Source organism: Cupressus sempervirens, chromosome 8, assembly GCF_028749045.1.
Source record: "Cupressus sempervirens isolate cs-2001-9-10 chromosome 8, ASM2874904v1, whole genome shotgun sequence".
Classification (NCBI taxonomy): domain Eukaryota; kingdom Viridiplantae; phylum Streptophyta; class Pinopsida; order Cupressales; family Cupressaceae; genus Cupressus; species Cupressus sempervirens.
Genome location: NC_143125.1, coordinates 274,584,820 through 274,611,194, shown reverse-complemented (window position 1 = coordinate 274,611,194; position 26,375 = coordinate 274,584,820). Strand labels below are relative to the sequence as shown.

The 26,375-nt window shown below is 34.4% G+C and overlaps 1 protein-coding gene across 1 annotated transcript; it reads left to right on the top strand.

Annotated features, from left to right (window-relative positions):
* The first annotated feature begins 6,847 nt into the window (after nt 1–6,847).
* LOC149542497 (indole-3-acetic acid-amido synthetase GH3.6-like) lies at nt 6,848–9,356 on the top strand. The gene is made up of 4 exons (XM_089796208.1): nt 6,848–7,133; nt 7,549–7,650; nt 7,776–8,587; nt 8,728–9,356. The coding sequence occupies exons 1-4, from the start codon at nt 6,853–6,855 to the stop codon at nt 9,354–9,356; spliced, it is 1,824 nt and encodes a 607-aa protein (XP_089652334.1). The 5' UTR covers nt 6,848–6,852.
* Nucleotides 9,357–26,375: the final 17,019 nt, after the last annotated feature.

Sequence of the window (26,375 nt, the reverse complement as noted above, 5' to 3'; positions counted from 1 at the left end):
ACCTATCTGAGCTCCCTCTCAGTCATCAACTAAACATGAATGAAGATCACATACATGTATAAGTCACTATGGGTTACAAATTACAATTACTCTATTATAAATATTAACTTTAAATCACATATATTTCATAACAAAATAAAGTATACACGTACCAACATATAAGGATTCCATGCCTCGACATGCCCCTCCTCTCTCACATTAGGGTGTGTAGCCTCTGCACATGCATCTGGTGTATCCTCCTCAAATACAAATTGATACTCAGAATGATCACCTATGGGACCTAGAAAAATATTATTGCACATTATGCAAGTATGGGGCACACAAACATGTGATGAGCTTGCCGATGATGAACTCGTGCTAGCATCATCAGCATAGGGAGGCAACACTGACCTAGCTTAAGATATCAATAGGTTACTCAATCTATGGATCACTCTAATAGTCTGAGAGTTAGCCTTTGCAGTGATATTAGGATGCTGCACTGGAGGAGGGGGCAGACATTAGTAGGGGGGACAAAAGTGCTAGCTTTCTTCCGCTGGGCAAAGGGTCTATCCTAAGGCGTTCCTCCTCCTACACCCATGTTGGGCCTCATGCTCCAATAGTTCACCTTGAGGCCCAACACAAATTCTGCATACAATTTTCTAATGAAATAAAATGGCACCTCTAAATTGTTGTGTGAAGGGATGTCAAAAACCATCCACCAATGATCTCAAAATTTCACACGCATAGCCTCATTTATGCACCATTTAATTGATAGTTTGGGCTTTGTGTGTTCTACTTGTTTACCAATTTTTGGGTCCGCAAAAAGGCTAACCATATCATCTTTAGTTATATTTAGGGCTGCACCCTCATCATAGTCCAACTCATCATCAAAGATGGCTTGCATTTGGTCACACCAGTGAAGAGCAACATTTTTTTCATTGGTAAGTGTTTCAATATTATCCACTATGGTGTTTAACATAGATAACATGGGAGCAAATGTGGGTATAGTGTTATATGTGGTTCACAAAACCCTCAATTTGGCGAGATTTTCAAATATCAAATCTTTAATTTGAAGAGGGTTTTGAGGGGGTAGGGGATCATTTGGTGGATGGTTTTGAGGGGGTACTTAAATTTCAACAATTTTTATTAAAAAAACCAAATTTTTAACTAATTCAACTAAAAATAACTAATTTATAGTAATATTCATTCAAAACATTTTAAAAAAATTAAAAAATAACCCTTATCGTATACCCATTCCGAAATCCAATACTTGAATGGAGGTCAACACTCAAGCCAAAAAAAAACACAATGTAAAAAGAGCTCTCAATTTTTTAAAAAAATCTATGTTAAAGGTTTCGGGTATCCGATATGAAATTGGATCCCTGATTACCGATCGGATACCCAAAAAATATTTGGTCCCAACTTTTTAGCTTTGGTATCAAGATGGGTGGAAAAAAGTCAAAACGAATTTTGAAACGCTTTTAGATGTTTTCAAACTCTATTTTTTTCACATTGCTACTTTTTGACACACCATGATCTTGCACATACCGAGAACTATTTTTTAATTATTGTTGTATTTGGCCCTAACTTGGAAGGCCTTACATAATGACATAGTGCATGTAAAAAGTTATATCTATAAAGAAAGTATTGTGATTTGGTATCAGATCTTGCATTTGTGTACATTGTTGTTGTGTTTCCACTATCTGATTATTTGCAAGGATCCAATTTACCTCCAATAGGGGTACCCTTAGATTCTTGTTGCATTAGATAACTAAATAAATATACCCTAAATTGTATATAAAAGAAAAAATGTAACATAAAAGAAAGCGAAAAATCTTCAAAGTACATACATTAAAGCCAAAGACCAAATCAAGAAAGCAATAGCAAATCTTATAATAATAATAAGTATCCTCAACATTAAACTTAATGCAAGTCAAATTGCTCCCTCCATCCTTCAAACAAATTAAAATATACAATTTTCTTGATTTTTGAATGTTAATTATTATAATGATTTTAGTGTAAATTTACAATTAATTTTTCTTGATATTTTAAACTAAAATTTTGTAAATTATAGATAATCTGAAAAACTATTATCTAAGAATAAAAATAATTATTTTACTATATATCAAAAAAAGCAAAAAAAAAAAAAAAAAAAAAAAAAAACTTTTACATAGAATTTGGATATAATACTACTTCTATCATTTTACAAAATAAAAATTGTGGCACCAATCCCTAGCTTACAAATAGTCCATTCAAGAAATTACATTTATTTAAGATTTTTTTTTAAAAAATTAATAAAAAAACTACCAACATGACCATTTAACATTATTTAAGTACACTTGTTATCAGACTCCATTATTCAAACAAATTATAATATATGTAAAACATTTTCAAGATAGATCACCATAGATATAAACATTGAAACAATAAAAGCGGATTAATTCAAAGGACCACTACCTTCTTAGGTGAAGTAATACAAGAGATAAAAACCATTTGGTTTGTAAGCCCACAAAAGTATAGCCTCAAATTCGATGCCAATTAAAAATGGGGAGGGTACAATTTGTCAAACTTGTCCTTATTTGAAGGGCTCATCATAATTTGACCAAACAAAAAATAAAGCCCGACTCCACAAGGCGTGTATTTTTAGAAAACCTAGGCATTTAACTTCTCCTCCCGAGAATAGAACTCCCTGCAATCCCGTCTATTATTACTTCTTCCAGTGTTGACTTTGACTTCGCAATGTCGACGTAAAACGCTTTCCTCCGCATTTCTGGTCGCGCTGACGTGTCTATCCACGCAAAATAAACGTGTGTATCCGATTGAAGAAGACGTAGAGAGAGAATAGGGAGAAGTTGTTACAAGTGGACCTTTGGTTTCTTCCACCTCTCTTGAATAATTGCTCTTGTCTGGTTTAATGGGTTAAGCAAGCCTTGAAATAACAAATTTGTGTGCATTATGCGCGTCTTTTCTTTCTTTAAATGGCCAGACAAGCGGCCTCCATTGGGGGGTATGGGACTTTTGTTGCCATTGCTTGCTGTTAGGGTTACATGTGGGTCACCCCTGTCTCTCACTTCCTCCCTTGTTGCTACGCCGCCTCACCTCTAACCCTCCAAATCCCAACTCTCTTTGAGAATGTTGCCCTTCTTATCTGGGTCAACTTTCTTTTTCAATGCTTAGTAGTGTCTGAGTCATTGGAGAAGTAGGTCTTAAAAGAGTGGCATAGTTGGTTATAGGTTTTGAGTTCATCTTATGTAGGTCTTTCTTTCACTCGTGTTTGACTTATACGAGTTTGGTCGAGCATCTTTTAAGTTATCTGGTGTCTAACTTATTCAAGTCGAGTCAAGCATCTTTCAAGTTGTCTGGCATCTAACTTATTCGAGTCGAGTCGAGCATCCTTTGAAGTTATAAGAGGAGATCACCTTGTCAAAGAGCTAAGCTCCATATTGATGGTTGTCCTCGTCAATTCCTCTTGATTACCGGAAAACTATGTATTAGAGAAGGTTAATGATAAGAATTTTCTTTTTTAAAATGATTTTTATTAAATATAAGATTGATGTTTGATTGCAATTGTTCTTATAAGTAATATAGAGTTGTGAGCGAGAAAGGAGAAAGTTAACATGGTATGGCGCAATTGATTAAGGGTTTTCGGTTTATCTCATGTATGTCTCGAGATTGATTCTCTCAATAGCTAATTGTATAGACTCAATTGATCACGTTAAAAAATTGTAGGAAAAGTTGTCCTCATCAAATAACTAAGCTTTGAATTCATGGGCTAACTTGTTGATTCTTATCGAAGAAATTGAATAATATGATTCCTTTTTTAACTCTAGATTGAATCTTATAAAAACATAAATTCGATATAGAATTGCAACACTTTTTTTATTTAGATAATATAGAGATCTAATTGAGAAAGAAAGTTCATCAGAGGTGATATAAATGGTTAAGAGTTTTGGGTTCATCGTATATGGGTCTTCAGATCGATTGTCACAATGAATGACTCGTTTGAATTTGGTTGCTCATTTAAAGAAGTTCTAGAATACACTCTCTTCATAAAAGAGCAAAGTTCTAAATTGGTGCATTACATTATTGATTCAAATTATAAAAATTTAAAAATATTATTTTCATATCTAAAACTATAAATTGAATGTCATTAAATAAAATTTGATATATACTAAAACTATAGATATTATAAAAAAATAACTAAAATTTAATTTAATTTTAAAATTTTTTTTAATAATTTAATAAAAACTATAAAATTCTAGTAACATAGAAATCTTAGAATCTTTTAACATTTTGTTAAAGATCATTGATAATTTAAAATTGAGATGAAGACCAGATTTTGTTAAAGAGTAACACGTGTAAAAAACCTCTAATCTTTAACACTTCATCGAAGACCATAAATTTAGTTGCGACTCCTCTTGAATCCTTATGACTAACGTGAAAGGATAAATGTCGTTTAGAGCTTGTTGGAGGGGCTACTGTATATTCCGTTAGACGTTATTTTCAGCTAGGGAACACGATTACGTGAGAGGGGTGTTCATGCGAAAATCATGAGTCGACAAACCAGCTTATAATATTCAATGGAAAGGGACGGTGTTCGTTAATATCGGACGGCCTTATTTTTAACTGATGTTTTCCATCCCTTCGCTCGCAATTTGATTCCACTTTCTTCTACGATGAAAACTTTTGTAGAAATTATTATTTTGCTTACTTAACATATCCTCCTCCCACATTTAAACTTAAAAACATGTAAAAGAATGAATATGTAATATTGAGACTTTATTAATTTGAATCATTTTAGACAATTCAACTTTTATCTTAAAAGGGATAGCCACATTTTATTTGGAGATCTATATTATTAAAATTAGAGCTTCATGTTTGTTTTTTACTTGTGTCGTAGTATAATATATTCATAACTACTTAACAGTATTGTAAAAGTATAATTTTTATTCTTTTATTAAATTAAATATGTTATTTTAAATTGATGAGTTATTTGACTAAATATATTGAGCAAATTTATAGAAGCTCTTTTAACTTCATGAAAATAGTTTTAGATTAGAATTAGGTCTATAATATATAAATGTACATTTTATAAAGGTAAGTTTTAAATTCTATTTCTTAAAACTTTACATTCTCCATAATTAAAATCCACCTTCTTGTTCCATAATTAATAAGGAGAAATATAATATTTGAAGGCACAAGTCGATGGAGTTTGATGGTAAAGGGAACCCAAGATAGGTTGGCATCCATCTAGTCATTAGTTTCATTTTTTGTTTGATATTTAGAGGCATTTCTTTCATATTACAAATATATTAATGAAGTAAAAAACTTAGATGAGATAGAGAAGTGGAGATTTTGTGGTTGTAAATAATGACTTAAGAAACAAATAATGTAAAGCTTGAAGGCTAAGTTTCATTCTTGAAGAAGCTTTTGCTTTTATATTTTTTTTGAAGGAATGTATACAAAAATTAATAAAGTAAGAAACTATTGTAAGATGCATGAATCTCTCCACTTACTTTTGCAACCAAATTTAGAAGTCGTCCAAAATCAATATTCACATAGATGAGTGAAATTTAAATCCTTTGGTCAAGAGATATTTCATTATTTTAATAATAAAGACTTTCCAAACTTCAATCCATCACTTCTACCTCTTGCTTTGATCTTCCCCCCTTCATTGATACCTTCTTATTTGAGACGAAATGAAACAACATCAAATATAAAGCTCATTTAATAGTTAATCTTTGTCCTTTTCTTAGTTGTAGTATTGCATACAAAAGATAATAAAGTAGCAAGGTATTTGACAAATGCATGAATCCATCAACTTCCTTTTGCATCCAAATATAACAATCACTAAGATGAGTGAGATTTAAAATCCCTTCATCAAGACAAATTTCCCATTTTAATAATAAAATCATTTCAAACTTCAATTCATCCCTTTTAGCTCTTGGTTTGAGCTTCTCCTTATATAGATAACTTCTTATTTGGCAATAGATGAAAGAGCACTAGCATAAAGCTCAATTAATAATTAATCTTTATCTTTTCTTAAATTGTAATGGATACGGAAATAAAGGTTATTTTTATTATCATCTTTTGGTTCACTTTATTGTGTTCAATGCATTGCCTCTACAAAGTCATTATTTTTCGTAATAGAAATAACTTCCCACCAAACTAACTAACTAGCTAATAACTGATTTACTAAAAACAAACCTCATTTCCTTATACATTAACAATTTAATCAACAAAGTAAAAAATTCCTTATCCATCCAATTTACATTATATTAAAAATATAATCAACAAATTAGAAAGAGATTTCTTCATTTGAATATTATATTTTAATTTATAAAAATCTTATACTATTTTCTAATTTAGATTTATTAATATAATACAATTAAATGTTCAAGTAAAGAACTACACTGTATAGATTCGAATAATTTAGGTTTAATCTAATCTTTTGAACAATCTACTCTTAAAAACTTGCATTCTTTTCTTTTCTTAGCCTTTTTCTGAACTTAGAAAAGATCATTACTATATTCCTTTGTTAGGTGGACTTTGTTGGTATAATTCCATCTACCTTGATTACAACCAAAAAAATATAATTCCGTGAACGATATTCAAATCTCTTGTTAAAAATACGGTATTTCAAATTTCGAATCCTCCAAACTGTTTGGCCTTGTCAATTACCATTATAGATGAATTTTCATCTTTAATTGCGATAGAAGTTTTTTTTAATACAGCTTTGGGGGTGGAGGGGCCGCACAAAACAGCTATAAATACAACTCCTGCAGTAGAGACTTAAACTCACAATTGAAGTCGATAGTTCATTGTTTTGTTCATAACATACAAATGATGTCCCTGCAAAGTGATGCTCGTCTCATGCGTGAAAGTGACAGAAAAGCTCTGCAATTCATCGAACATGTCACCATTCATGCTGATCAAGTTCAGGCTCAGGTTCTCTCTGAAATCTTGACCAGAAACGCTCACACAGAGTACTTGAAGCGTTATGGCCTCGACAAGAGCGCCATTGATAGACACTCTTTCAAAAAACTCTTGCCAGTCATCACATATGATGATCTGCAGCCTGACGTTCTCCGAATCGCTAATGGTGATAACTCTCCTATTCTTTCCTCTCACCCCATCTCTGAATTCCTCACTAGGTATGTTAAGCTTTGAATGTTTTGGATCGTTTGTATGAATATTGATTGGCTTTAAACAACATTTCGAGTTTTGATTTTTGTTTAGAGGGCTTATTTATTGGCCTAAGCAGTTTACTAAGTCATGATTTGTTTGAAAATTTATCGTGTTGAATATTGCATATTAAATTTTGACTTATTTTTTAAAGTTTAATTAATTTAATTTCTTACTTAGTCTGTGATGTTTAAAAATGATCCTCTTTGTTTCTAATACACGAACACAAACTTCTGATTTGTTTATCTAAAGTCTATATGAAAACACATCGAGTTTTCTTAGAGGGTACTTCATCCTTGAACTTAAAGAGAACACACTAAGCTTTGATATTGCATGTACATGATCTAACTCTTTGTGTCTGATGTGGGGTAATTGTGTAAACAGCTCTGGAACATCTGGCGGTGAGCGGAAGCTGATGCCCACAATTGAAGAGGAGCTGGATCGAAGAACACTCCTTTACAGCCTGCTCATGCCCGTCATGAATCAGTATGTAGTATTCTCTTCAAATTTGCGGATATCATATCTGACAACTCATGGTATAATTTAGTCAACTTAGGTGGGCTCATCATCATAAGCGAACCGAAATAACAAAGTTGGTTTATGTGGTACAGGTACATGAAGGGGCTGGATAAGGGAAAAGCAATGTACTTCCTCTTCATAAAATCGGAAACGAAGACTCCTGGTGGACTCGCAGCTCGGCCAGTCCTGACAAGCTACTACAAGAGCAAGCACTTCAGAGAAAAGGCATTTGATCCGTACGATGTCCAGACGAGCCCCATGGAGGCCATCCTGTGCGTTGATTCTCACCAGAGCATGTACGCTCAGCTCCTCTGCGGCCTCGCCCAGCACAAGCAGGTGTTGAGAGCGGGGGCCGTCTTCGCCTCGGGGCTCCTCCGAGCAATACATTTTCTGGAGCAGCACTGGGAGTCCCTTTGCCGTGACGTTCGAAGGGGGAGCATGAGCGAAGAGCATGTGAGAGACGGGTGTTTGAGAGAGGGCGTGAGGAGGATGAACGTACTGGCTCCCGATGCTGAGCTGGCAGATTTGATGGACAGAGAGTGCTCGAGGGAGTCGTGGCAGGGTATTATTGGCCGTCTCTGGCCCAAGGCTAAGTACCTTGACGTCATCGTGACGGGCGCCATGGCTCAGTATATTCCTACCTTGGACTTCTACAGCGGCGGCCTTCCTCTGGTGTGTACCATGTACGCCTCCTCCGAGTGCTACTTTGGCCTCAACCTCCGCCCTCTTTGCAAGCCCGCCGAGGTCTCCTACACCCTCATGCCCAACATGGCTTACTTCGAATTCCTTCCTGTTTCTCGCCATGCTGACGTGGAGCTGCAGGCGAATCACTGCCCGCCACTTGTCGACCTCAAGGATGTTGAGCTGGGGAAGGAGTACGAGCTCGTGATCACCACTTATGCGGGTAAGTAGCATTTGTTTATCTATTTGAGTTTTAGTTGCGATGTAATTAAAACTGAACCAATATTGGAACATTTAGCCGAATCGAAACGTTTCACTTGGAATAAAGTGTGAGTCGAAGTTGACGTAACTGTGCTGCGGCAGGGCTGTATCGGTACAGAGTGGGGGACGTGCTGCGGGTGAGCGGCTTCCACAACGCGGCGCCGCAATTCCACTTCGTCTGCCGGGAAAACGTGATGCTGAGCATCGACTCAGACAAAACCGACGAAGTGGAGCTCCACAACGCGGTGAAAAAGGCGGCGGAACAGCTCCAAGGTTACGGGGCCACAGTGGCGGAGTACACCAGCTACGCGGACGTCTCCAAGCTTCCGGGGCACTACGTTCTTTTCTGGGAGCTCCGACATGAGCATGCACATGCAAGAGAGACGGCGGCGGCGGCGGCGGTGCCCGTGCCGGCTCACGTGCTGCAGCAGTGCTGTCTGGCGGTAGAAGAGAGTCTGAATTCGGTGTACAGGCAAGGCAGGGCCGCCGACAAATCGATCGGGCCTCTGGAGATAAAAGTGGTGGAGAGTGGGACTTTTGAGGAGGTGATGGACTACGCTATCGCTCGAGGAGCTTCTATCAATCAATACAAGGCGCCTCGCTGTGTTAAGTGCGCCCCAATTGTTGAGCTTCTCAATTCTAGAGTGGTGGCTGCCTATTTCAGCCCAAAGTGTCCCACCTGGACTCCTGCCCGCACCAATTGGGAACCTAAATTGCCCAAGTCCATGTAAATCTGCTTTCTGCTTTCTTATATGCTCCTTTGCCTTTTTCGTGCATTCTGTACTTTCAGTAGTTAGAAGTTGAAGCACTTGTTAAACTTGGAATTGAATGAAATGTACCCGTTTCGTTGTGTTCAATGGGGCCTGTTTTCCTGTTACGACAAATATGGAAGATGTAGAGGGGCTCGTAGGCTTGGATGGTGTGCTTGTTTTCAGATAATGTAAGTAATAACATATATATCAGTGGCCCTAATGCAACAACTTATGTTTTCTTTAAGAAACGGGTTAATGCTGGAATAGAGAAACCAGTAGGTTCAATGCAACAAACTTAATGTTATTATAAGAAATGGTATTGTGGTGTTATGGAGAAATCGCCCACCATGTCAGTCCCTATTTAGCTTTGGGAATGTTTTGGTGGATTGCCTCATAGTTCATGTTGCTAGAATGTTCAACATAATTGTCTATAATGAATGTAAATTATTTTTATGTGTGTGTGTTTGCATTTCAAGTTGATTTTATAGTATCATGGTTTGTTTTTACATTTAATTTTTCTTTTATTGATTAGTTAAATTTTGATTTATTTTTTATACAAATTGACATAGTTTATTATTGTCTTCATATTTAATGTGTAATAAATTTATAAGTTGGATAAATAATCTTAATCTCTAGGAGCTATTATAATTAGGAGTCAATGTGATACACATTCACATAATTGATTACCATCTTTATATATAATGTGCAATAAATTTATAAGCTGAATAAACGTCTTAATTTCAAAGTTTAATATAATTAAATGTATATAAATGAAATTACAACTAATATTTTTATGAGCTTAGATTGATGTTAAGAATTATGGTCTTCCTTTTAGTTTTAGTGAACTTGTGTACTCTTACACCTCCTAGGATTTGATCTTTGAACGACTCATCACTTCTTTTAGGTTCATAAGGTTTGTATGGTTCTAATTGTATGCTTTACATTTGAAATTTTTAGGCTTTAGATTGATATTTGCTTTCATATTCTCATCCCACTTTAGTTAGGGGTTGGGTAAACTTGGTAATACTTATGTGTCTTATATTTCCTCACTTAACTAATATGTATGTATACATTTATGATTTACATATCCTCCTATTCTTAATATAATATCACATCATGCTCTTATATCCTTAATATGCCCTAATTATATATACGTGCTTTATTAGAAGAAATGAGGACATGTTTAACTACAACTCGTATTATAATAAGAATAACTTGGTATGTCTTCTATGGATGTTTGTTCAAAAATATTTTATCTTTTCTCCTAGGTTGAGACATGGAATTGGTTAGTACTTATTTTTCTTCTTCTTTTATCTATGCTAACTTGCATGAATCATGAAAACATAAACCATAAAATCATGACACATAACACAAGTATTTGGTCATGCAAAATCCCTTGTTTAGAGGGAAAACTATAGTGGGTATGGTACCCACAAAATCTATCACTACTGTATCAAGAGGGTACCTTCTTAAGGCTATGATATTTTGTCACTTTTGGTGACTTACTCTGCTAGGAGTAATACAAACAAATTCTCTATGATCTACCTTCTTCAAGGATTTCATAATACTATACAAAGTGTGTAATCAGTTAAGAGATTTACAATCAGACTGTTATGTCTACCTTGTGAAAGGATTTAATCTACTATAGTTGTTAGATAATAGTAGTGAATTGATATGTATCGTAGTAACTTACTTTGCTTAATCAGATCCCTCTTCTGCTCACTACTTTATCACTTCTCGTGTCTGATATCAAATCCTTCCTTATGCTACATGAATCTCAACTCGTCCTTCTGACCTATCCCCTTCTCAACATAAAATTAACAACAAATCTCATCTTAAGAACAACTTTAAATTTTCCCTTGTAGGTCTTTAAATAGTTTTCTTTTTGCCTCTTACAATTTCTAATGTAATTTGGGGTTATAAAATCTCTAGAATATTCTATAGATCAAAATCAACAATCTAAAATAATCATTGGTCCATACTTTTTCATTTCTACCATTTTATTGGCCTTCTCTACCTTGAAATCATATATAGTTAATACACATTTATCAATAAATCTTTCCAAACCTTTACCTTAATTTATGTAAATCATGTTTCCCACTTGGTAGGTTCGTTTCACAACAGATTATATGCCATTGTACCATTTATCTTCCCTATGTACACTCAATTTCTACTAGGTAGTTATGTTGTCACTCAACGTCCTTTAGATTTGATTATGCTTGCAATGCTTGGTGATGTATGTACTCAGTTAACTTATTGAAATACTTAGTATGTGCTAAGCTTGGTTATAACTGACAAACTTATACTTCTCCCTTTCCTCGTGCTCGGGCAATATAGTGTAATCGGTGACAATGTTCATTGACCAATATCATCTTACTTTATCATTAACTATTTGATGCTAATGACAACATGAATGTTTCTGACGAGTAACATCACTTAGTATAGGTCTCCATGTCTCATTAAAATATAATTTGTTCACAATCCCTCTTTATATAGAAAACCTTTGGCTTCCATCATATGTAACCTAATTAGGGTTTATAAACTTTTGGAATGCATGATCAATTAAATCAATGACCCACATTCATTTTTATCATCAATAACATTTTTCCTATTTATTTTATTAGTTAATACTTGCGCCTAGGGATCCATAAATTCATGTTTCATTTCCAATAAATCTTACCTAATCTTTGCATCAATCTTGGTATATTATTTTCTAGCTCAGTAGGATTCAAACACATAAAATTTTTGCATTTACAAACATTCATATGTAATCTGTGCCACTCAATATATACAGACTATTTTTCTTGGTAACTTTCTATCCTTCGATAGTATATTCATGCTCAGGCATAACTATACTCAGTTACTATACTTCTTGGTTATCACTATGTTGAGTACTCATTCTGCTTGCTAACTTCAACTTCATTCGATGTCCATAACTGTTTGGTGTTAGTGTTCATAGACTTATTTGTCTTTCATTAATCTCCTTCCTCTTTATCATAGATTTGCACTAATGCCACCACTCAAATACAAATAAGAGTAATAGGTTGTGTAATGGAGTGGTTAATTTAGTTTTTATTGATGTCAACTTGTTCTTGATGTCATTAGCAACTATATTTTATTTTACTAGAAGAAAAAATATTGCTCTATATATTCTCCATATTTCATATGTATTGCTAATCTTTTGGTATGTTGTTGGGAGCTACTTGGTGATGTTGTGTTCAAGATTTTGTGGTTCTAAATGAAGCCTAATGAGATTGGTATTTGACTAAGTATAGCTATGAATAACATTGTTTTTTGTGCAAAATGCGGACTTCACATTTATCTGCATAAAAAGTTATGATGACATGATATTTCTGGCTTTAGAGCTTTGCTTCAAAGTTTGATGGAGTTTTTACTCTAGGTTTTTCTAATCTTTATCATTTATAATTAGATTACTTATCTTAGTACATATGTAAGATAGAATATAATGTGTATAGTAATTTTTTTTCTCCCACCTACAGAATTAATTTGTCAAAACTTCTCATTCCTCCCCATCATTAGAATGTTAATAATATTGACCTATATTAGATTATTGAACCTACTTTCCTAGACAACAGTGAGATACTTCACAAGGAAAAGATTATGATAAATAAATGTTTAACCATTAAGTACTGTGGGTAAAATATGTGTGTAATTATAATAATATTGTACATGCACATGTATGTGCAACGAGGATGTATGAAAGAGGTATTGTCTCCTTGATTGCACATATTGAGTATAAAGTATGTTGTAGATATCTTTGAACTTTCAAGTGTTAGCAAATGGAAGCAATGAGTTGAAGGTGTTTGTAGAAATTTTATTTGTGCCATATTTTTATATTAGTGGTGGATATATTTTCTCTTAAATCCTTCTTCATTAGGGAAATGAGTCCTCTAAAAGTAAGCTTCCTCCATGCAATAATACTTTTTTTAAAGAGCATTTCTTTATTGAAATCACCTTAATCAATGTCACCCTAAAAGGTGTTTATATGTTTAAGAATAATTTAATCTCTATAAATTTTTCTTAATTAATAGAGTTCTCCACATAAGATGGTGTTTCTGTTTTTTTGATGGTTGCTATACCTTTCATGTTTACATATATTTGCAATTAAATATTTTAGTGAACCTTGTGTAACAAAATAATAGTTTAAATTTTATTAAATATTGTGGAAAATAGATTCACCCCCCTCTTAGTTGTTTTACATATTCAAAATTGTAAAATTGCTATCAAATTTGTGGTTATTTAAAGAAGATCTTAACCACTTAAGGAGATCATAATGACACAAAGATTGACACTCGTTACTTTGTATGTATATGACTATGCATATTGGAAAGTGTAGGTGTGAAGCCACTTGGATTCTCTTAGTTACATGACATGGAAGGCTATAAAAACTCAATATATGTAAAACCAAAACATGGAGTGATTACCTCATTTGAAATTAAAGCATATGAAAAATAATGAAACAAAAACTTATGCAATTATTAATGCTCTAAATAAAAATAAATTTTAATAAAATTTGTATGTATGGAAACTACTCATGATGTCTTAAAAAATTTAAATAGCACCTACAAAGGAAATGGTATGGTGAAACTATCCAAGATACATAATATGAAGGCTAAGTGTGAATTTTTTTAGCTGGAAGAAGAAGACACCATACCAACCTTCTTGCATAAGATTGATGATGTGGTAAATGAGATCAAGAGTCTATTAACTTCTAGGGTTGTCATTACACCAAAATATAAAACTATTAATAACTGATAGAAAAACTAGACTATAAAATTCACAAGGGGTTTTTGAACCATATCACTGATGTAGTAAGGGATAATGGCCCATTGTCACAAATTTTCCTCCCAGTGTTACTTGTTGCATCTTGCAAGGATTAAAACTTGTGACCAAGATTGGATACCACTTGTTAATTGCTTGGTTTATTGTTGCACCAAAATATTAACCCATCAATGATTGATACAAATAATAGACTTATATAAGACACAAGAGGTTATTAAAACATGTTGCAAATCCAACAAGGAATGTGGCCCATAGCCAACAAGGTCTTGGGACCACAATTTAGAGGAAAATGATGTGGTGCAAAAAGTACTTAAAACCCTTACTGAATCTTATATCTATAAATTCTCTACATTAAAGAAACTTAGACTTTGAATAAATATTCTAGAGAATAGACAATGATACTTTATTTCTTTTTAAATGAGAGAATTTGGTACTACCAACATAAAAACATAAACTCCAGTTAAGGCTGCCTAAACCAAAAATTAAGAAGATTTTGATGATATGAAGATGAACTTTGTAAGAATGATAAAGAAAGGAAATGATAAATTAAAGGTAATTTACCTTTAAAATTCTTTTACCATACAAAAATAGGTCATTATACTTTTAGATCTCTTGATAGAATTAGAAAATAAAAGAACAAGGAAACTTCAATATACGAAACCTTAATATATAGAGAAGATGCTAGCATTTATGATAATGAATCTATTTATGAAGTTTAAATCATCAATGCTTCATCTTAAAAATTAAATCTAAAAATCTTATCCCGCTAATCCTATTAATCCTTTAGAAGTATATACAAAGTTAATAGATACATACTATTTACTTACTATCACCATTTCCCTATAGTTAAAATTTCCATCATAGGGAACAATTACACAATGTTTCATGGGCTAAAAATGATATGATTGGTTAGCCCCAACTAACATTGTAATTGATGTCAAAGTCTTAATTGGTTAGACATTATGCTAACTCAAGAAAGTACCATATCATTTGATTAATGAAGAGAATTTGAAGAAAGTATGAAGAAGTTAGAGTTGATATGTAAGGTATTCAATGGGTACTTGAATGAGCTAGATAATGATTATGTAATATGGGTTTGATTGTTTTAAAATAATGTACTGTTGGAATATATTGAAGTCCACAAGCTTAATTGAGTCACAAGGTTAATGAAGGGAGACTATATTCACTGAGTGACTACAATATTTCTTGAACAATTGTAAAGAAGAATGAAGAACATAGTGTTACCCAAGCAAGTCAATGTTAACCAAGTTATATGTTTTATGAGTAAATGTAATGTTTTTAAGTGACAACTATATGAACAAGATTGAGAAATTGGAACATGAGACTGACTTTTGATGGAATTTTGGGAAGTTCAAGAAGGATAATTGTGAGAGTCAAAGTTTGTTGCAAGATTAACAATGGCCAAAAATAAAGAAGGATTTGACGAAGGAATTTGAAGAAGGATAAGGATGGACACAAAGTTCTATGTAAAGTTATATTTTCTTTGTGTCTAAATTCATTGTACGAAGGAGTTCAACTACAAAACTAAGATCAATATTTCTGATTAAGAAGAAAAATATGGAAGGATTTGGAAGTGTTGAGAAATATATTTAAGGAGGAGAAAATGACAATTTTAGGTTGCTAGTTTGAAATGGGTAATTAATTGAGTGTGATGTTGTTCAAGATTTAATGAAGCTAAAAAAGATATGATTGGTCCAATCATTATGGAATAAAAAGTTGTTGAAGAAGAAGAGCTAAGTGTTGAGCCAAGTGAACTGATCCAAGTAGAGAGAGAAGAAAAATAAGTTTCTATGTGAGTAATGAAAGGGATAGAGCTAGAACAAAGATCTAATCAAGAAAAGGTGGTTGCTATTTCTTAAAGATCACTTTACACTATTTACAAAACTTAACCATTGTAGAATAAAATCTTAGAAGCACCAAGTGGATGAAACAATTCTGTGAAATTCTATATGGTAATATTAATTAGTGGTTTTTGTAAGTCCTTCAAATTAGGCCACTCATTTTAGTCCTAGATAGAGAGTGATAAGGCCTAAACAATATTTTGGTGAAATCCTTTAACAAGGTCACTTTAACAAGTGTATGTAGCCTTTAACAAGGTAGTCTCCTAATAGAGATCACATCAAAAGAGTGAAATTTTTGGGTTGTTGGTTCCAAGTGATTTTTCCCTTTACAAGGTTTCTACATTAAATATTGTTGTCAAAATTGTGTGAATGTTATTTGTGTTGCAAGTTAATTTACATTTTTTGATAGTTTACAACAACTCAATAATAACTAAATTATCACTAGGTAATAACTAGAAATTTATCGATAGTCAGTAATGCAACGAATGGTTTGATAAAAGTTTGAGAAAAGTCAATTTATGGGTATGTGCAGGATCATGGTCAACCAAACTATGCTCTTAAGTGGCATTAAAAAATCAAAAAATCAGGGTTATGTCAACTTGATGCGCAATTTTCTACTTGTTATTAGCTTTATATAAAAAAGTTGAGAGAAAAGAATCTCTAGAAAATTTAATCTAATTTCTAAACTACTAGGACTTATCTCAAAAAAATAAAAATTGATTAGTCAAAATTTTGAATTTTAATGCAATATTACAAAAATTACAGAAAAAAAAGAAGACGTAGACATATGTCTGACCACCTTAATCAAAATCAAATGATAATATTTTTAAATAATATTCTATATATAAGTAGTAGACTCATGCCTAGATGTGACACATATTTTTGTGTATTTTTATTCTAAATTAATAATTAATAATTAATTTTTGACTTTAGTATTTTTGGAATAAAAAAACTCTTGTGTCTAACCACCTTAACTAATTCAAAACTCTCCAAAATTTAATTTTTCATTTTTTTTTCCGTTATAGTGGAAGAAACATAGAATGTGATGCATCTTTTGGATTTAAAAAATGTTTTACCATTTGAAAGTTATAGTTGTTCTTCAAATAGTGTGTCTATCAGTAGTTTATACGTAACTCCATTAGAAAATAAGTAATAATTACTTACTAAACTCATAATTTGACAAATCGTACATTTATGGAAAGATTAGAACATTCTTAAGAAACCCTTTTCATTTCATTAAATTTTTGTGAAAAAAAAGTCTTCAGCTACATGTTTGAAGTAAAAATCACATAAAAACAGGGCAAAAACACATTTTTAGGATGTTTTTAAAGCTGACCATATAGGGTTGTTATCAAAAGATATAGTAGACTTTATAAAGATATTAATTTTTTTCATTTAGTATCAAGATGGGTGGGAAAAAAATTGGAATAGATTTTGAAATGGTTTGAGGTATTTCAAAACTACATATTTTTCAAATCGCCACGTTTTGGCACACCATGATCCTGCACATACCCTTATGAGTTAACTTTTATGTTGGATATGTCTACCAAGTGATTGGATGTATTGCAGTTGTTGTTGTTAATTTGGTTATGTCTGATTGATGATGATGAAGTATTGAAGAAACTATGGGATAATTAGAAATAATTGATTCATCCCCTCTTAGTTATCTAATAATGATCATGGGTTTAGTCCACAATGTTTTCATTTTTGGTTTTAGCCACTTGAACCAGTCAAATTTTTTTAGGAGAGAATATTGGTGAAACATAGAACATTTATCACTAAAATCTAATAATTGACATTCATAGGATTTTGGTCAACCCAAATAATTGTTGGAAGCCTATTGGGAAAGCAAGATATTGAGGGGGGGAGGGGGGGGGGGGGGGGGGGGGGGGGGGGGGGGGGGGGGGGGGGTGGTGTGGGAAGTGAATCACGATCTATAATTTTTTTTTGTCATTGAAACAATTATCACCACTATCTATCACTACTAACCCTTATCTCAACAATATCATAAATCACATAAACATATTCTGCAATGATGTATCATATCTAATCTATTGATCAAAACCATAAACATGAAAGCAAAAGACCAACAAATAACACAAATATTTGGTAACCTAGAAACCCTCCAAAGTGAAGTTAAAACTAGGATGGGGATGACACCCACAAATCTTCACTAGTGTAACAATAAAGTTTTCTTGTTAGGGCTATACGTTTGATCACTTCTGATGATCTACCTATTGTAAACTTACAATTGGAATAATTATTATTTTATCATTAATGTCAAATCTATTGATAAGATATATTGCTACCTAATCTAAATGTCATATCTATTTGATTGATGAAGAGGATTTGAGAAGTTGCTCATAATAATAGCACATAGAGGAAAGGTTGAATTATGAAAAGGAAGTTATAGTGGACATTTGATTAGATAGACTTTGATAAAGAAAAGTGATTGTTTATGTCAAGAAAGCTAAGCCACACTGAGAAGAAGTATAAAATGCAATTAGTGCCGAGTAATACTAGTGTCAACCAAGCTATAGTTAGTGCTAAGAAAATCTAGTGTTGATTGAGCATTAACATCAACTAAGAAAGACAATTGATGCCAAGCTAGAAAAATTTACATCGACTAAGTATTCCAGTGATGAGCGAGTGCTAGAATTTAGAGATTATCGACTGATAGTATAAGAATGAATTCAGGAAATTGTGAGATCAAGATGACTTAGTTGATTTCTTGGGAGATGTAAATGATGTTGCAGATAAGATTGATGGGTTGGATCATTAAATTGAAGGCAATGATTAGGTAAATACCTAACAGATGAATTCTAAAGAAGTTTCTAGAAGAAGATAAAGAAGATGGACATATAGAGTGAATCAAGTTGAACCTGATCATAAGCCCTAAGATCTATGGTGGATGTACAGAAAAATGTAAAGCATAAATTTCCTATTTAAAGAGATATAGAGCCAAAAAATATGTGTGGTGCATGTGAGTGTGTATGTGTGAAGCTTGTATATGACGAAAGACATACAGAGCAAGGTTGATTAGAAATTTATGAGTGTGAGTGATTGCAAAGCTAATAGAGAAAGCTTGTAGATATGCTGCTAATGTTAATAAGTGAATCTAAGAAGAAGGCTTAAGTGTTGTTGAGAAGAGTGAATTGATTTCTTGAAGGGTTTCTAATTGAATCAAGATCAGAAATGAAAGTGAAGAACTTATCAACCAAATCAACACAAGGACTGAATAGAGATCTAAACCAAAAAAGTGAGTTACAATCACACAGATCAAAACCTACTATTTTCTATCTAGTCATTGTAAACAATTTGTATTTAAATCCTTTTAATAGAAGTTGACTTAATAATCATTTGAAGATTTAATAGTCTGTGTAAGTCCTTTAACTAGGTGAGATTATAAATGGAATGATCAAAGTCCTCTTACAAGGCCACTCCTAACATGGTGAATAAATCCTCTAACTAGGTCACATTTAATAGTGTGTTTTGTGACCTTTAACTAGGTTGGCTCCTAATAGAGCTCACTTTGAAAGAGTAAAAAAGAGTGACATGTTGCTAGTGGTTTTTCCCAAATTGGATTTCCACGTAAAATTCTAGTGTCAAAAATGTGATGAATTATTTATGCGTGTTTACATTTGATAATATTTTCATTATGCAATGCAAGTTATGTTTATGATAGTTTTACAATATAGACCGAGCAATAGCAGGATAAGAACAATAGTGAACCCTTTATTGTTTAATTGTTCAAGTGGTATATATTGACCTTGAGTAATTGATTCACCCCCTCTCAATTATTCTAAAAATTTCTAACACTACCTAGTGAGGGGTCTTCCTATTAAGAGCTACAAGACTTATTTAGTCTACCTTGGTTAAAGGATTTAAAACTTACAACAAAGTAAGCACTTTGTTAGGAGATTTACATAGGTATGTTAAGATCACTCTATTAAAAAATTTCTTGATTCACTTTGCTAGAATGTACCAATACCTAATCCATCAGTTAGCACACTTGATTAAGGATCTTCTCTTTGCAAACTCTGATCCTTTCTCTAAACTGGCATAACTGTGCTCTATACTTTTCTACTTTTCTTAGTTGTTCTATCTGATTCTCTTTTAGATTTTTTCTTCAAGGATTCATAATTCTTTTCTCACACATACACACTCGCCATTATGGAAATAGTGTTTGGATCCTTCTTTTATAACCAACTGGAGAAGGTTCTAGATCGAAATTAATGATCTAGATTCCTCCCTTTCACTACTTAAACCTTCCTTTTTTCTGATGTGTTAAACACCTTGCATAGGGATTAATGATCCATGCCATAATGATTAATCATCTCTTTAAATGACTCCTTGATAATTAAAACATGCATTAAGTCAGCCAAAAATAGTTTATCTTATTATTTGTGCAATTCCAATCAAATATGTCAATACTGGCTTGCTCGAAACATGTACACTCTGACACTCAATAATGACTAATATTCATGTTGTCCCTCGACTTCTTAATGTTCAAAATTCATTGTATAACTCGAAAATGAACTAACTCTATATAAATTGACACAAAATGTTTTATGTCTCACTCAACATGCATATGGGTATGTGTAGGATTATGGTCAACCAAACTATGGCCTTAAGTGGTAGTGAAAAACCAACAAATCAGGGTTATGTCAACTTGACACATAATTTTAAAGTGGTTCTAGACTTTACATCAAAAACTTGTAAGAAAATAATCTGTAGGAAATTGAATGTAGTTTCTAAACTACAAGGCCTTATTTGGAGAAAAATATATTTGATTGGTCAAAAGTTTGGATTTTAATGCATTACTATGAAAATTTTAGAGCGAAAATAAAAAGTAGGTGTATGTTTGACCACCTTAATCAAAATAAAATGATAATATTTTTAAATAAAATTATAGATATAAAAAGTAGACTCATGCCCAAATGTAACGCATATTTTTGGGTATTTTTATTCTAAATAAATGATTAAATATGAATTTTCTACTAAATTTTTTTTCGAATATAAAAACTCCTGTGTCTGACCACCTTAACTAATTGAAAGCTTTACCAAATTAATTAATTTTTTTCCCCCTTATACTAGGAAAAGCATAGAATGTGATGCAACTTTTGGATTTAAAAAATATTATATCATTAAATGAAAGTTATAGCTATTTTTCAATCAGTATGTCAATTAGCACTTTACAAACAACTTCATTGAAAATTAACTAATAAGTACTTATGAAACTCAGAATTTGATAGATATTATATCGATGGAATGTTGAGAGTGTTATAAAAAAGTCCTTTTCATTTCATTCAATTTTGATGAAAATAACATTATCAAATGGCTACTTGAAGTCTAAGTGTTAGTACAACCCTTCTGAAACACGTTTTTTGGGTTGACCAAATTAGCTTTGGTAAATACCAAGCCAAATCGGATAACAAGAATTCAAATTAGGTATCCGGTTTCAGATCGGATACCCAATATGAAATCAAGTATTTGATTACTCTGAATTTTTCAGTTGGGAGGGAAACCACCCACATTGGAAATTTTGGAGGGAAATTTTAGAGGAAACTTTTAGAGGGAAATTTATTTTCGGGAAGTGTGGGCATTTTTATTATTATTACATATGATTATGATTATTATTAACTACTATTATTATATATGATTATAAATATTATTATATATAGTAATATGTATTATTATTATGATTATTATTAGTAAATATAATATAGTTATAAATATAATTATTACTATAACTAAATATAATATAGTAATATATATGATAAATATTATTATTATCAAATATATATAGTAATATTATATGGTGATTATTATATATAATAATATATATGGTTATTATTATTATTAAATACATAATCTAGTAATATATATGATGATTATTGTTACATAATCTATGAATATATTATTATTATATTAAAATATACAGTATTATATTATTATTAAATATAATATTTTAATGAAATACGTCGAGAGGGGTTATAGGTTAACCTATGACCCCTCTCTACGTATTTCATGACAACATATGTCCCTAGGGCCCCTAGTGACCCCTTTCAAGACATTCTCAATGGGTTCCTATGGGTCATAGGGTCCCTAGGGACATATATTTTCATGAAATGTGTTGAGAGGGGTCATATATTAACCTATGACCCTTATCGATGCATTAGAACCAACCAAATGGGTCCCTAGGGGTCCTAGGGCCCCAAGGGACATATGTTGTCATGAAATGCATCGAGAGGGGCCTATGACCCCTCTTGACCCATTTGAACCAAAAAAATGCATCCCTAGGGGCTCTAGGGCCCCTAGGGACATATGTTGTCATGAAATGCATTGATAGGGGTCATAGATTAACCTATGACCCCTCTTGATGCATTAGAACCAACCAAATGGGTCCCTAGGGGTCCTAGGGACCCTAAGGACATATGTTGTCATGAAATGCATCGAGAGGGGTCATAATTTAACCTATGACTCCTATCGATGCATTAGAACCAACCAAATGCATCCCTAGGGGTCTTAGGGCCCCTAGAGACATATGTTGTCATGAAAAACATCGAGAGGGGTCATAGGTTAACCCTTGACCACTCTCGACACATTAGAACCAACCAAATGCATCCCTAGGGGTCTTAGGGCCTGTAGGGACATATGTTGTCATGAAATGTGTCGATAGGGGTCATAGGTTAACTTATGACCCCTGTCAATGCATTAAAACCAACCAAATGCATTCCTAGGGCCCCTAGGTCCCCTAAGGACATACGTTGTCATCAAATACATTGAAAGGGGTCATAGGTTAACCTATGACCCCTCTCGATGCATTGAAACCAACCAAATGTGTCCCTAGGGGTCTTAGGGCCCCTAAGGACATACGTTGTCATGAAATATGTCAAGAGTGGTCATAGGCTAACCTACAACCCCTCTTTACACATTAGAACTGACCAAATGCGTCCCTAGGGGCCCTAGGGCCCCTAGGGACATTCGTTGTTATGAAATGCATCAAGAGGGGTCATAGGTTGACCTATGATCCCTCTTGATGCATTAGAACCAACCAAATGTGTCCCTAGTGGTCCTAGGGCCCTAAGGGACATTTTGTCATGAAATGCATTGAGGGGGAACCTATGACCCCTCTTGACACATTAGAACCAACAAAATGCATCCCAGGGACCCTAGAGCCCCTAGAGACATTTGTTGTCATAAAATGCATCGAGAGCGGTCATAGCTTAACCTATAACTCCTCTCAATGCATTGGAACCAACCAAATGTGTCCCTAGGGGCGCTAGGGCCCCTAAAGACATATTTTGTCATGAAATACATTGATATGGGCTATCTCGACACATTGGAACCAACCAAATGAATCCTTAGGGCCTCTAGGGACATATATTTTCATGAAATGCATCAAGAGGGAACCTATAACCCCTCTCAACGGATTGAAACCAACCAAATGCATCTCTAAGGGCACTAGGGCCCCTAGGGAAATTCATTGTCATGAAATGCATCAAGAGATGCATTAGAACCAACCAAATGCATCTCTAGGGGCCCTAGGGCCCCTAGGGACATATGTTGTCATGAAATGTGTTGATAGGAGTCATATGTTAACCTATGACCTATCTTAACGCATTGGAACCAATCAAATGGATCCCTAGGGCCCCTAGGGACATATGTTGTCATGAAATGCATTGATAGGGGTCATAGGTTAACTTATGACCCCTCTCGATGCATTGGAACCAACCAAATGGGTCACTAGGGGTCCTAGGGCCCCTATGGACATATGTTGTGATGAAATGTGTTGAAAGGGGTCATAGGTTAACCTATGACCCATCTCGACACATTGGAACCAATCAAATGCATCCCTAGAGCCCCTAGGGACATATGTTATCATGAAATGCATTGATAGGAGTCATAGGATAACTTATAACCCCTCTCGATGCATTGGAACCAACCAAATGGGTCACTAGGGGTCCTAGAACCAACCAAATGTGTCCCTAGGGGTCTTAGGGTCCCTAGGGACATATGTTGTCATGAAATGCATTGAGAGGGGTCATAGGTTAATCTATGACCCCTCTCGATGCATTAGAACTAACCAAATGTGTCCCTAGGGGTCCTAGGGCCCCTAAGAACATATGTTGTCATGAAATGTGTCGATAGCCTATGACCCCTCTTGATGTATTCGAACCAACCAAATGGGTCCCTAGGGGTTCTAGGGCCCTTAGAGACATATGTTGTCATGAAATGCATCGATAGTGGTCATAGGTTAACCTATGACCCCTCTAGACACATTAGAACCAACTAAATGCATCCCTATGGGTCTTAGGGCCCCTGGGGATATATGTTGTCATGAAATACATCGAGAGGGGTCATAGGCTAACTTATGACCCCTCTTGACACATTAGAACCAACCAAATTTGTCCCTAGGGGTGCTAAGGCCCCTAGAGACATATGTTGTCATGAAATGTGTCGATAGGGGTCATAGGTTAACCTGTGACCCCTCTCAATGCATTGGAACCAACCAATTGCATCCCTAGGGGTCCTTGGTCCCCTAGGGACATATGTTGTCATGAAATTCATTGAGAGGTCTCGATGCATTAGAACCAACCAAATGATTCCTTAGGGGCCCTAGGGCCAACCTATGACCCCTCTCAATGCATTGGAACCAACGAATTGCATCCCTAGGGGTCATAGGTCCCCTAGGGACATATGTTGTCATGAAATGCATTGAGAGGGGTCATAGTTTAACCTATGATCCCTCTTGATGCATTGGAACCACCCAAATGCATCCTTAGGGCCCCTAGGGCCCCTATGGACATACGTTGTCATGAAATGCGTCGAGAGGGGTCATAGGTTAACTTATCACCCCTCTTGAGACATTAGAACCAACCAAATGACCCCTCTAATGTGTCGAGAGGGGTCGTAGGTTAACCTAGGACCCCTCTAGACGCATTGGAACCAACCAAATTCCTCCCTAGTGCCCTTAGGGCCCCTAGGGACATACATTTTCATGAAATGTGTCAAGAGGGGTCATAGGTTAACCTATGACCCCTCTCGACACATTAGAACCAACCAAATGGGTCCTTAGGGGCCCTAGGGCCCCTAGGGACATTTGTTATCATGAAATGCATCGAGAGGGGTCATAGGTTAACCTATGACCCCTCTTGATGCATTGGAACTAACCAAATGCATCCCTAGGGGCCTTAGGGCCCCTAGGGACATATGTTCTCATGAAATGCATCGGTACTTCTCGATGCATTGGAACCAACCAAATGGATCCCTAGGGGTCCTAGGGCCCCTATTGACATATGTTGTCATGAAATGTGTTGAGAGGGGTCATAGGTTAACCTATGACCCCTCTCAATGCATTGGAACCAACCAAATGCATCCTTAAGGGCCCTAGGGCCCCTAGGGACATATGTTATCATGAAATGTGTCAAGAGGAGTCATAAGTTAACCTATAACCCCTCTCGACACATTGGAACTAACCAAATGTGTCCTTAGGGGCTGTAGGGGCTCTAGGGATATAAGTTGTCATGAAATGCATCAAGAGGGGTCATAGGTTAACCTATGACCCCTCTCGACACATTGGAACCAACCAAATGCATCCCTAGGGGCCCTAAGGCCTTTAGAGACATACGTTGTCATAAAATGAGTCCTTAGAGGCCCTAGGGCCCCTAGGGACATATGTTGTCATGAAATGCATTGATACCTATGACCCCTCTTGATGCATTAGAACCAACCAAATGCGTCCTTAGGGGTCCTAGGGCCCCTAGGGACATATGTTGTCATGAAATGCATTGAGAGGAAACCTATGATCCCTTTTGATGCATTGGTACCAACCAAATGCATCCCTAGGGAGCCTAGGGCACCTAAGGATAGTCGTCAAGAAATGCATCGAGATGGGTCATAGGTTAACCTATGACCCCTCTCAATGTATCAAAACCAAGAAAATGCGCCCCTAGGTGCCCTAGGGCCCATAGGGACATATTTTGTCATGAAATTCGTCGATAGGGGTCATAGCTTAACCTATGACCCCTCTCGATGCATTGAAAACAACCAAATGAGTCCCTAGGGGTCCTAGGGCTCCTAGGGAAATATGTTGTCATGAAATGTGTCGAGAGGGGTCATAGGTTAACCTATGACCCCTCTCGATGCATTAGAATGAACTAAATGGATCATAGGTCATAATAATAATAATAACAATAAAAATATATGTTGTCTATACTATATTTAATAATTATAGTAAAAAACATAATAATATAATATAATAATCATATATATTAATATATTTTATTTATAAGTCATAATAATAATAATAACAATAATAACATATATT

Coding starts and splice junctions, on each gene's coding strand:
- LOC149542497 (XM_089796208.1), top strand. CDS start 6,853: ATGCGTGAAAGTGACAGAAAAGCTCTGCAATTCATCGAACATGTCACC. Junction 7,651..7,775: donor CTCATGCCCGTCATGAATCA/GTATGTAGTATT, acceptor TATGTGGTACAG/GTACATGAAGGGGCTGGATA. Junction 8,588..8,727: donor CGTGATCACCACTTATGCGG/GTAAGTAGCATT, acceptor GTGCTGCGGCAG/GGCTGTATCGGTACAGAGTG.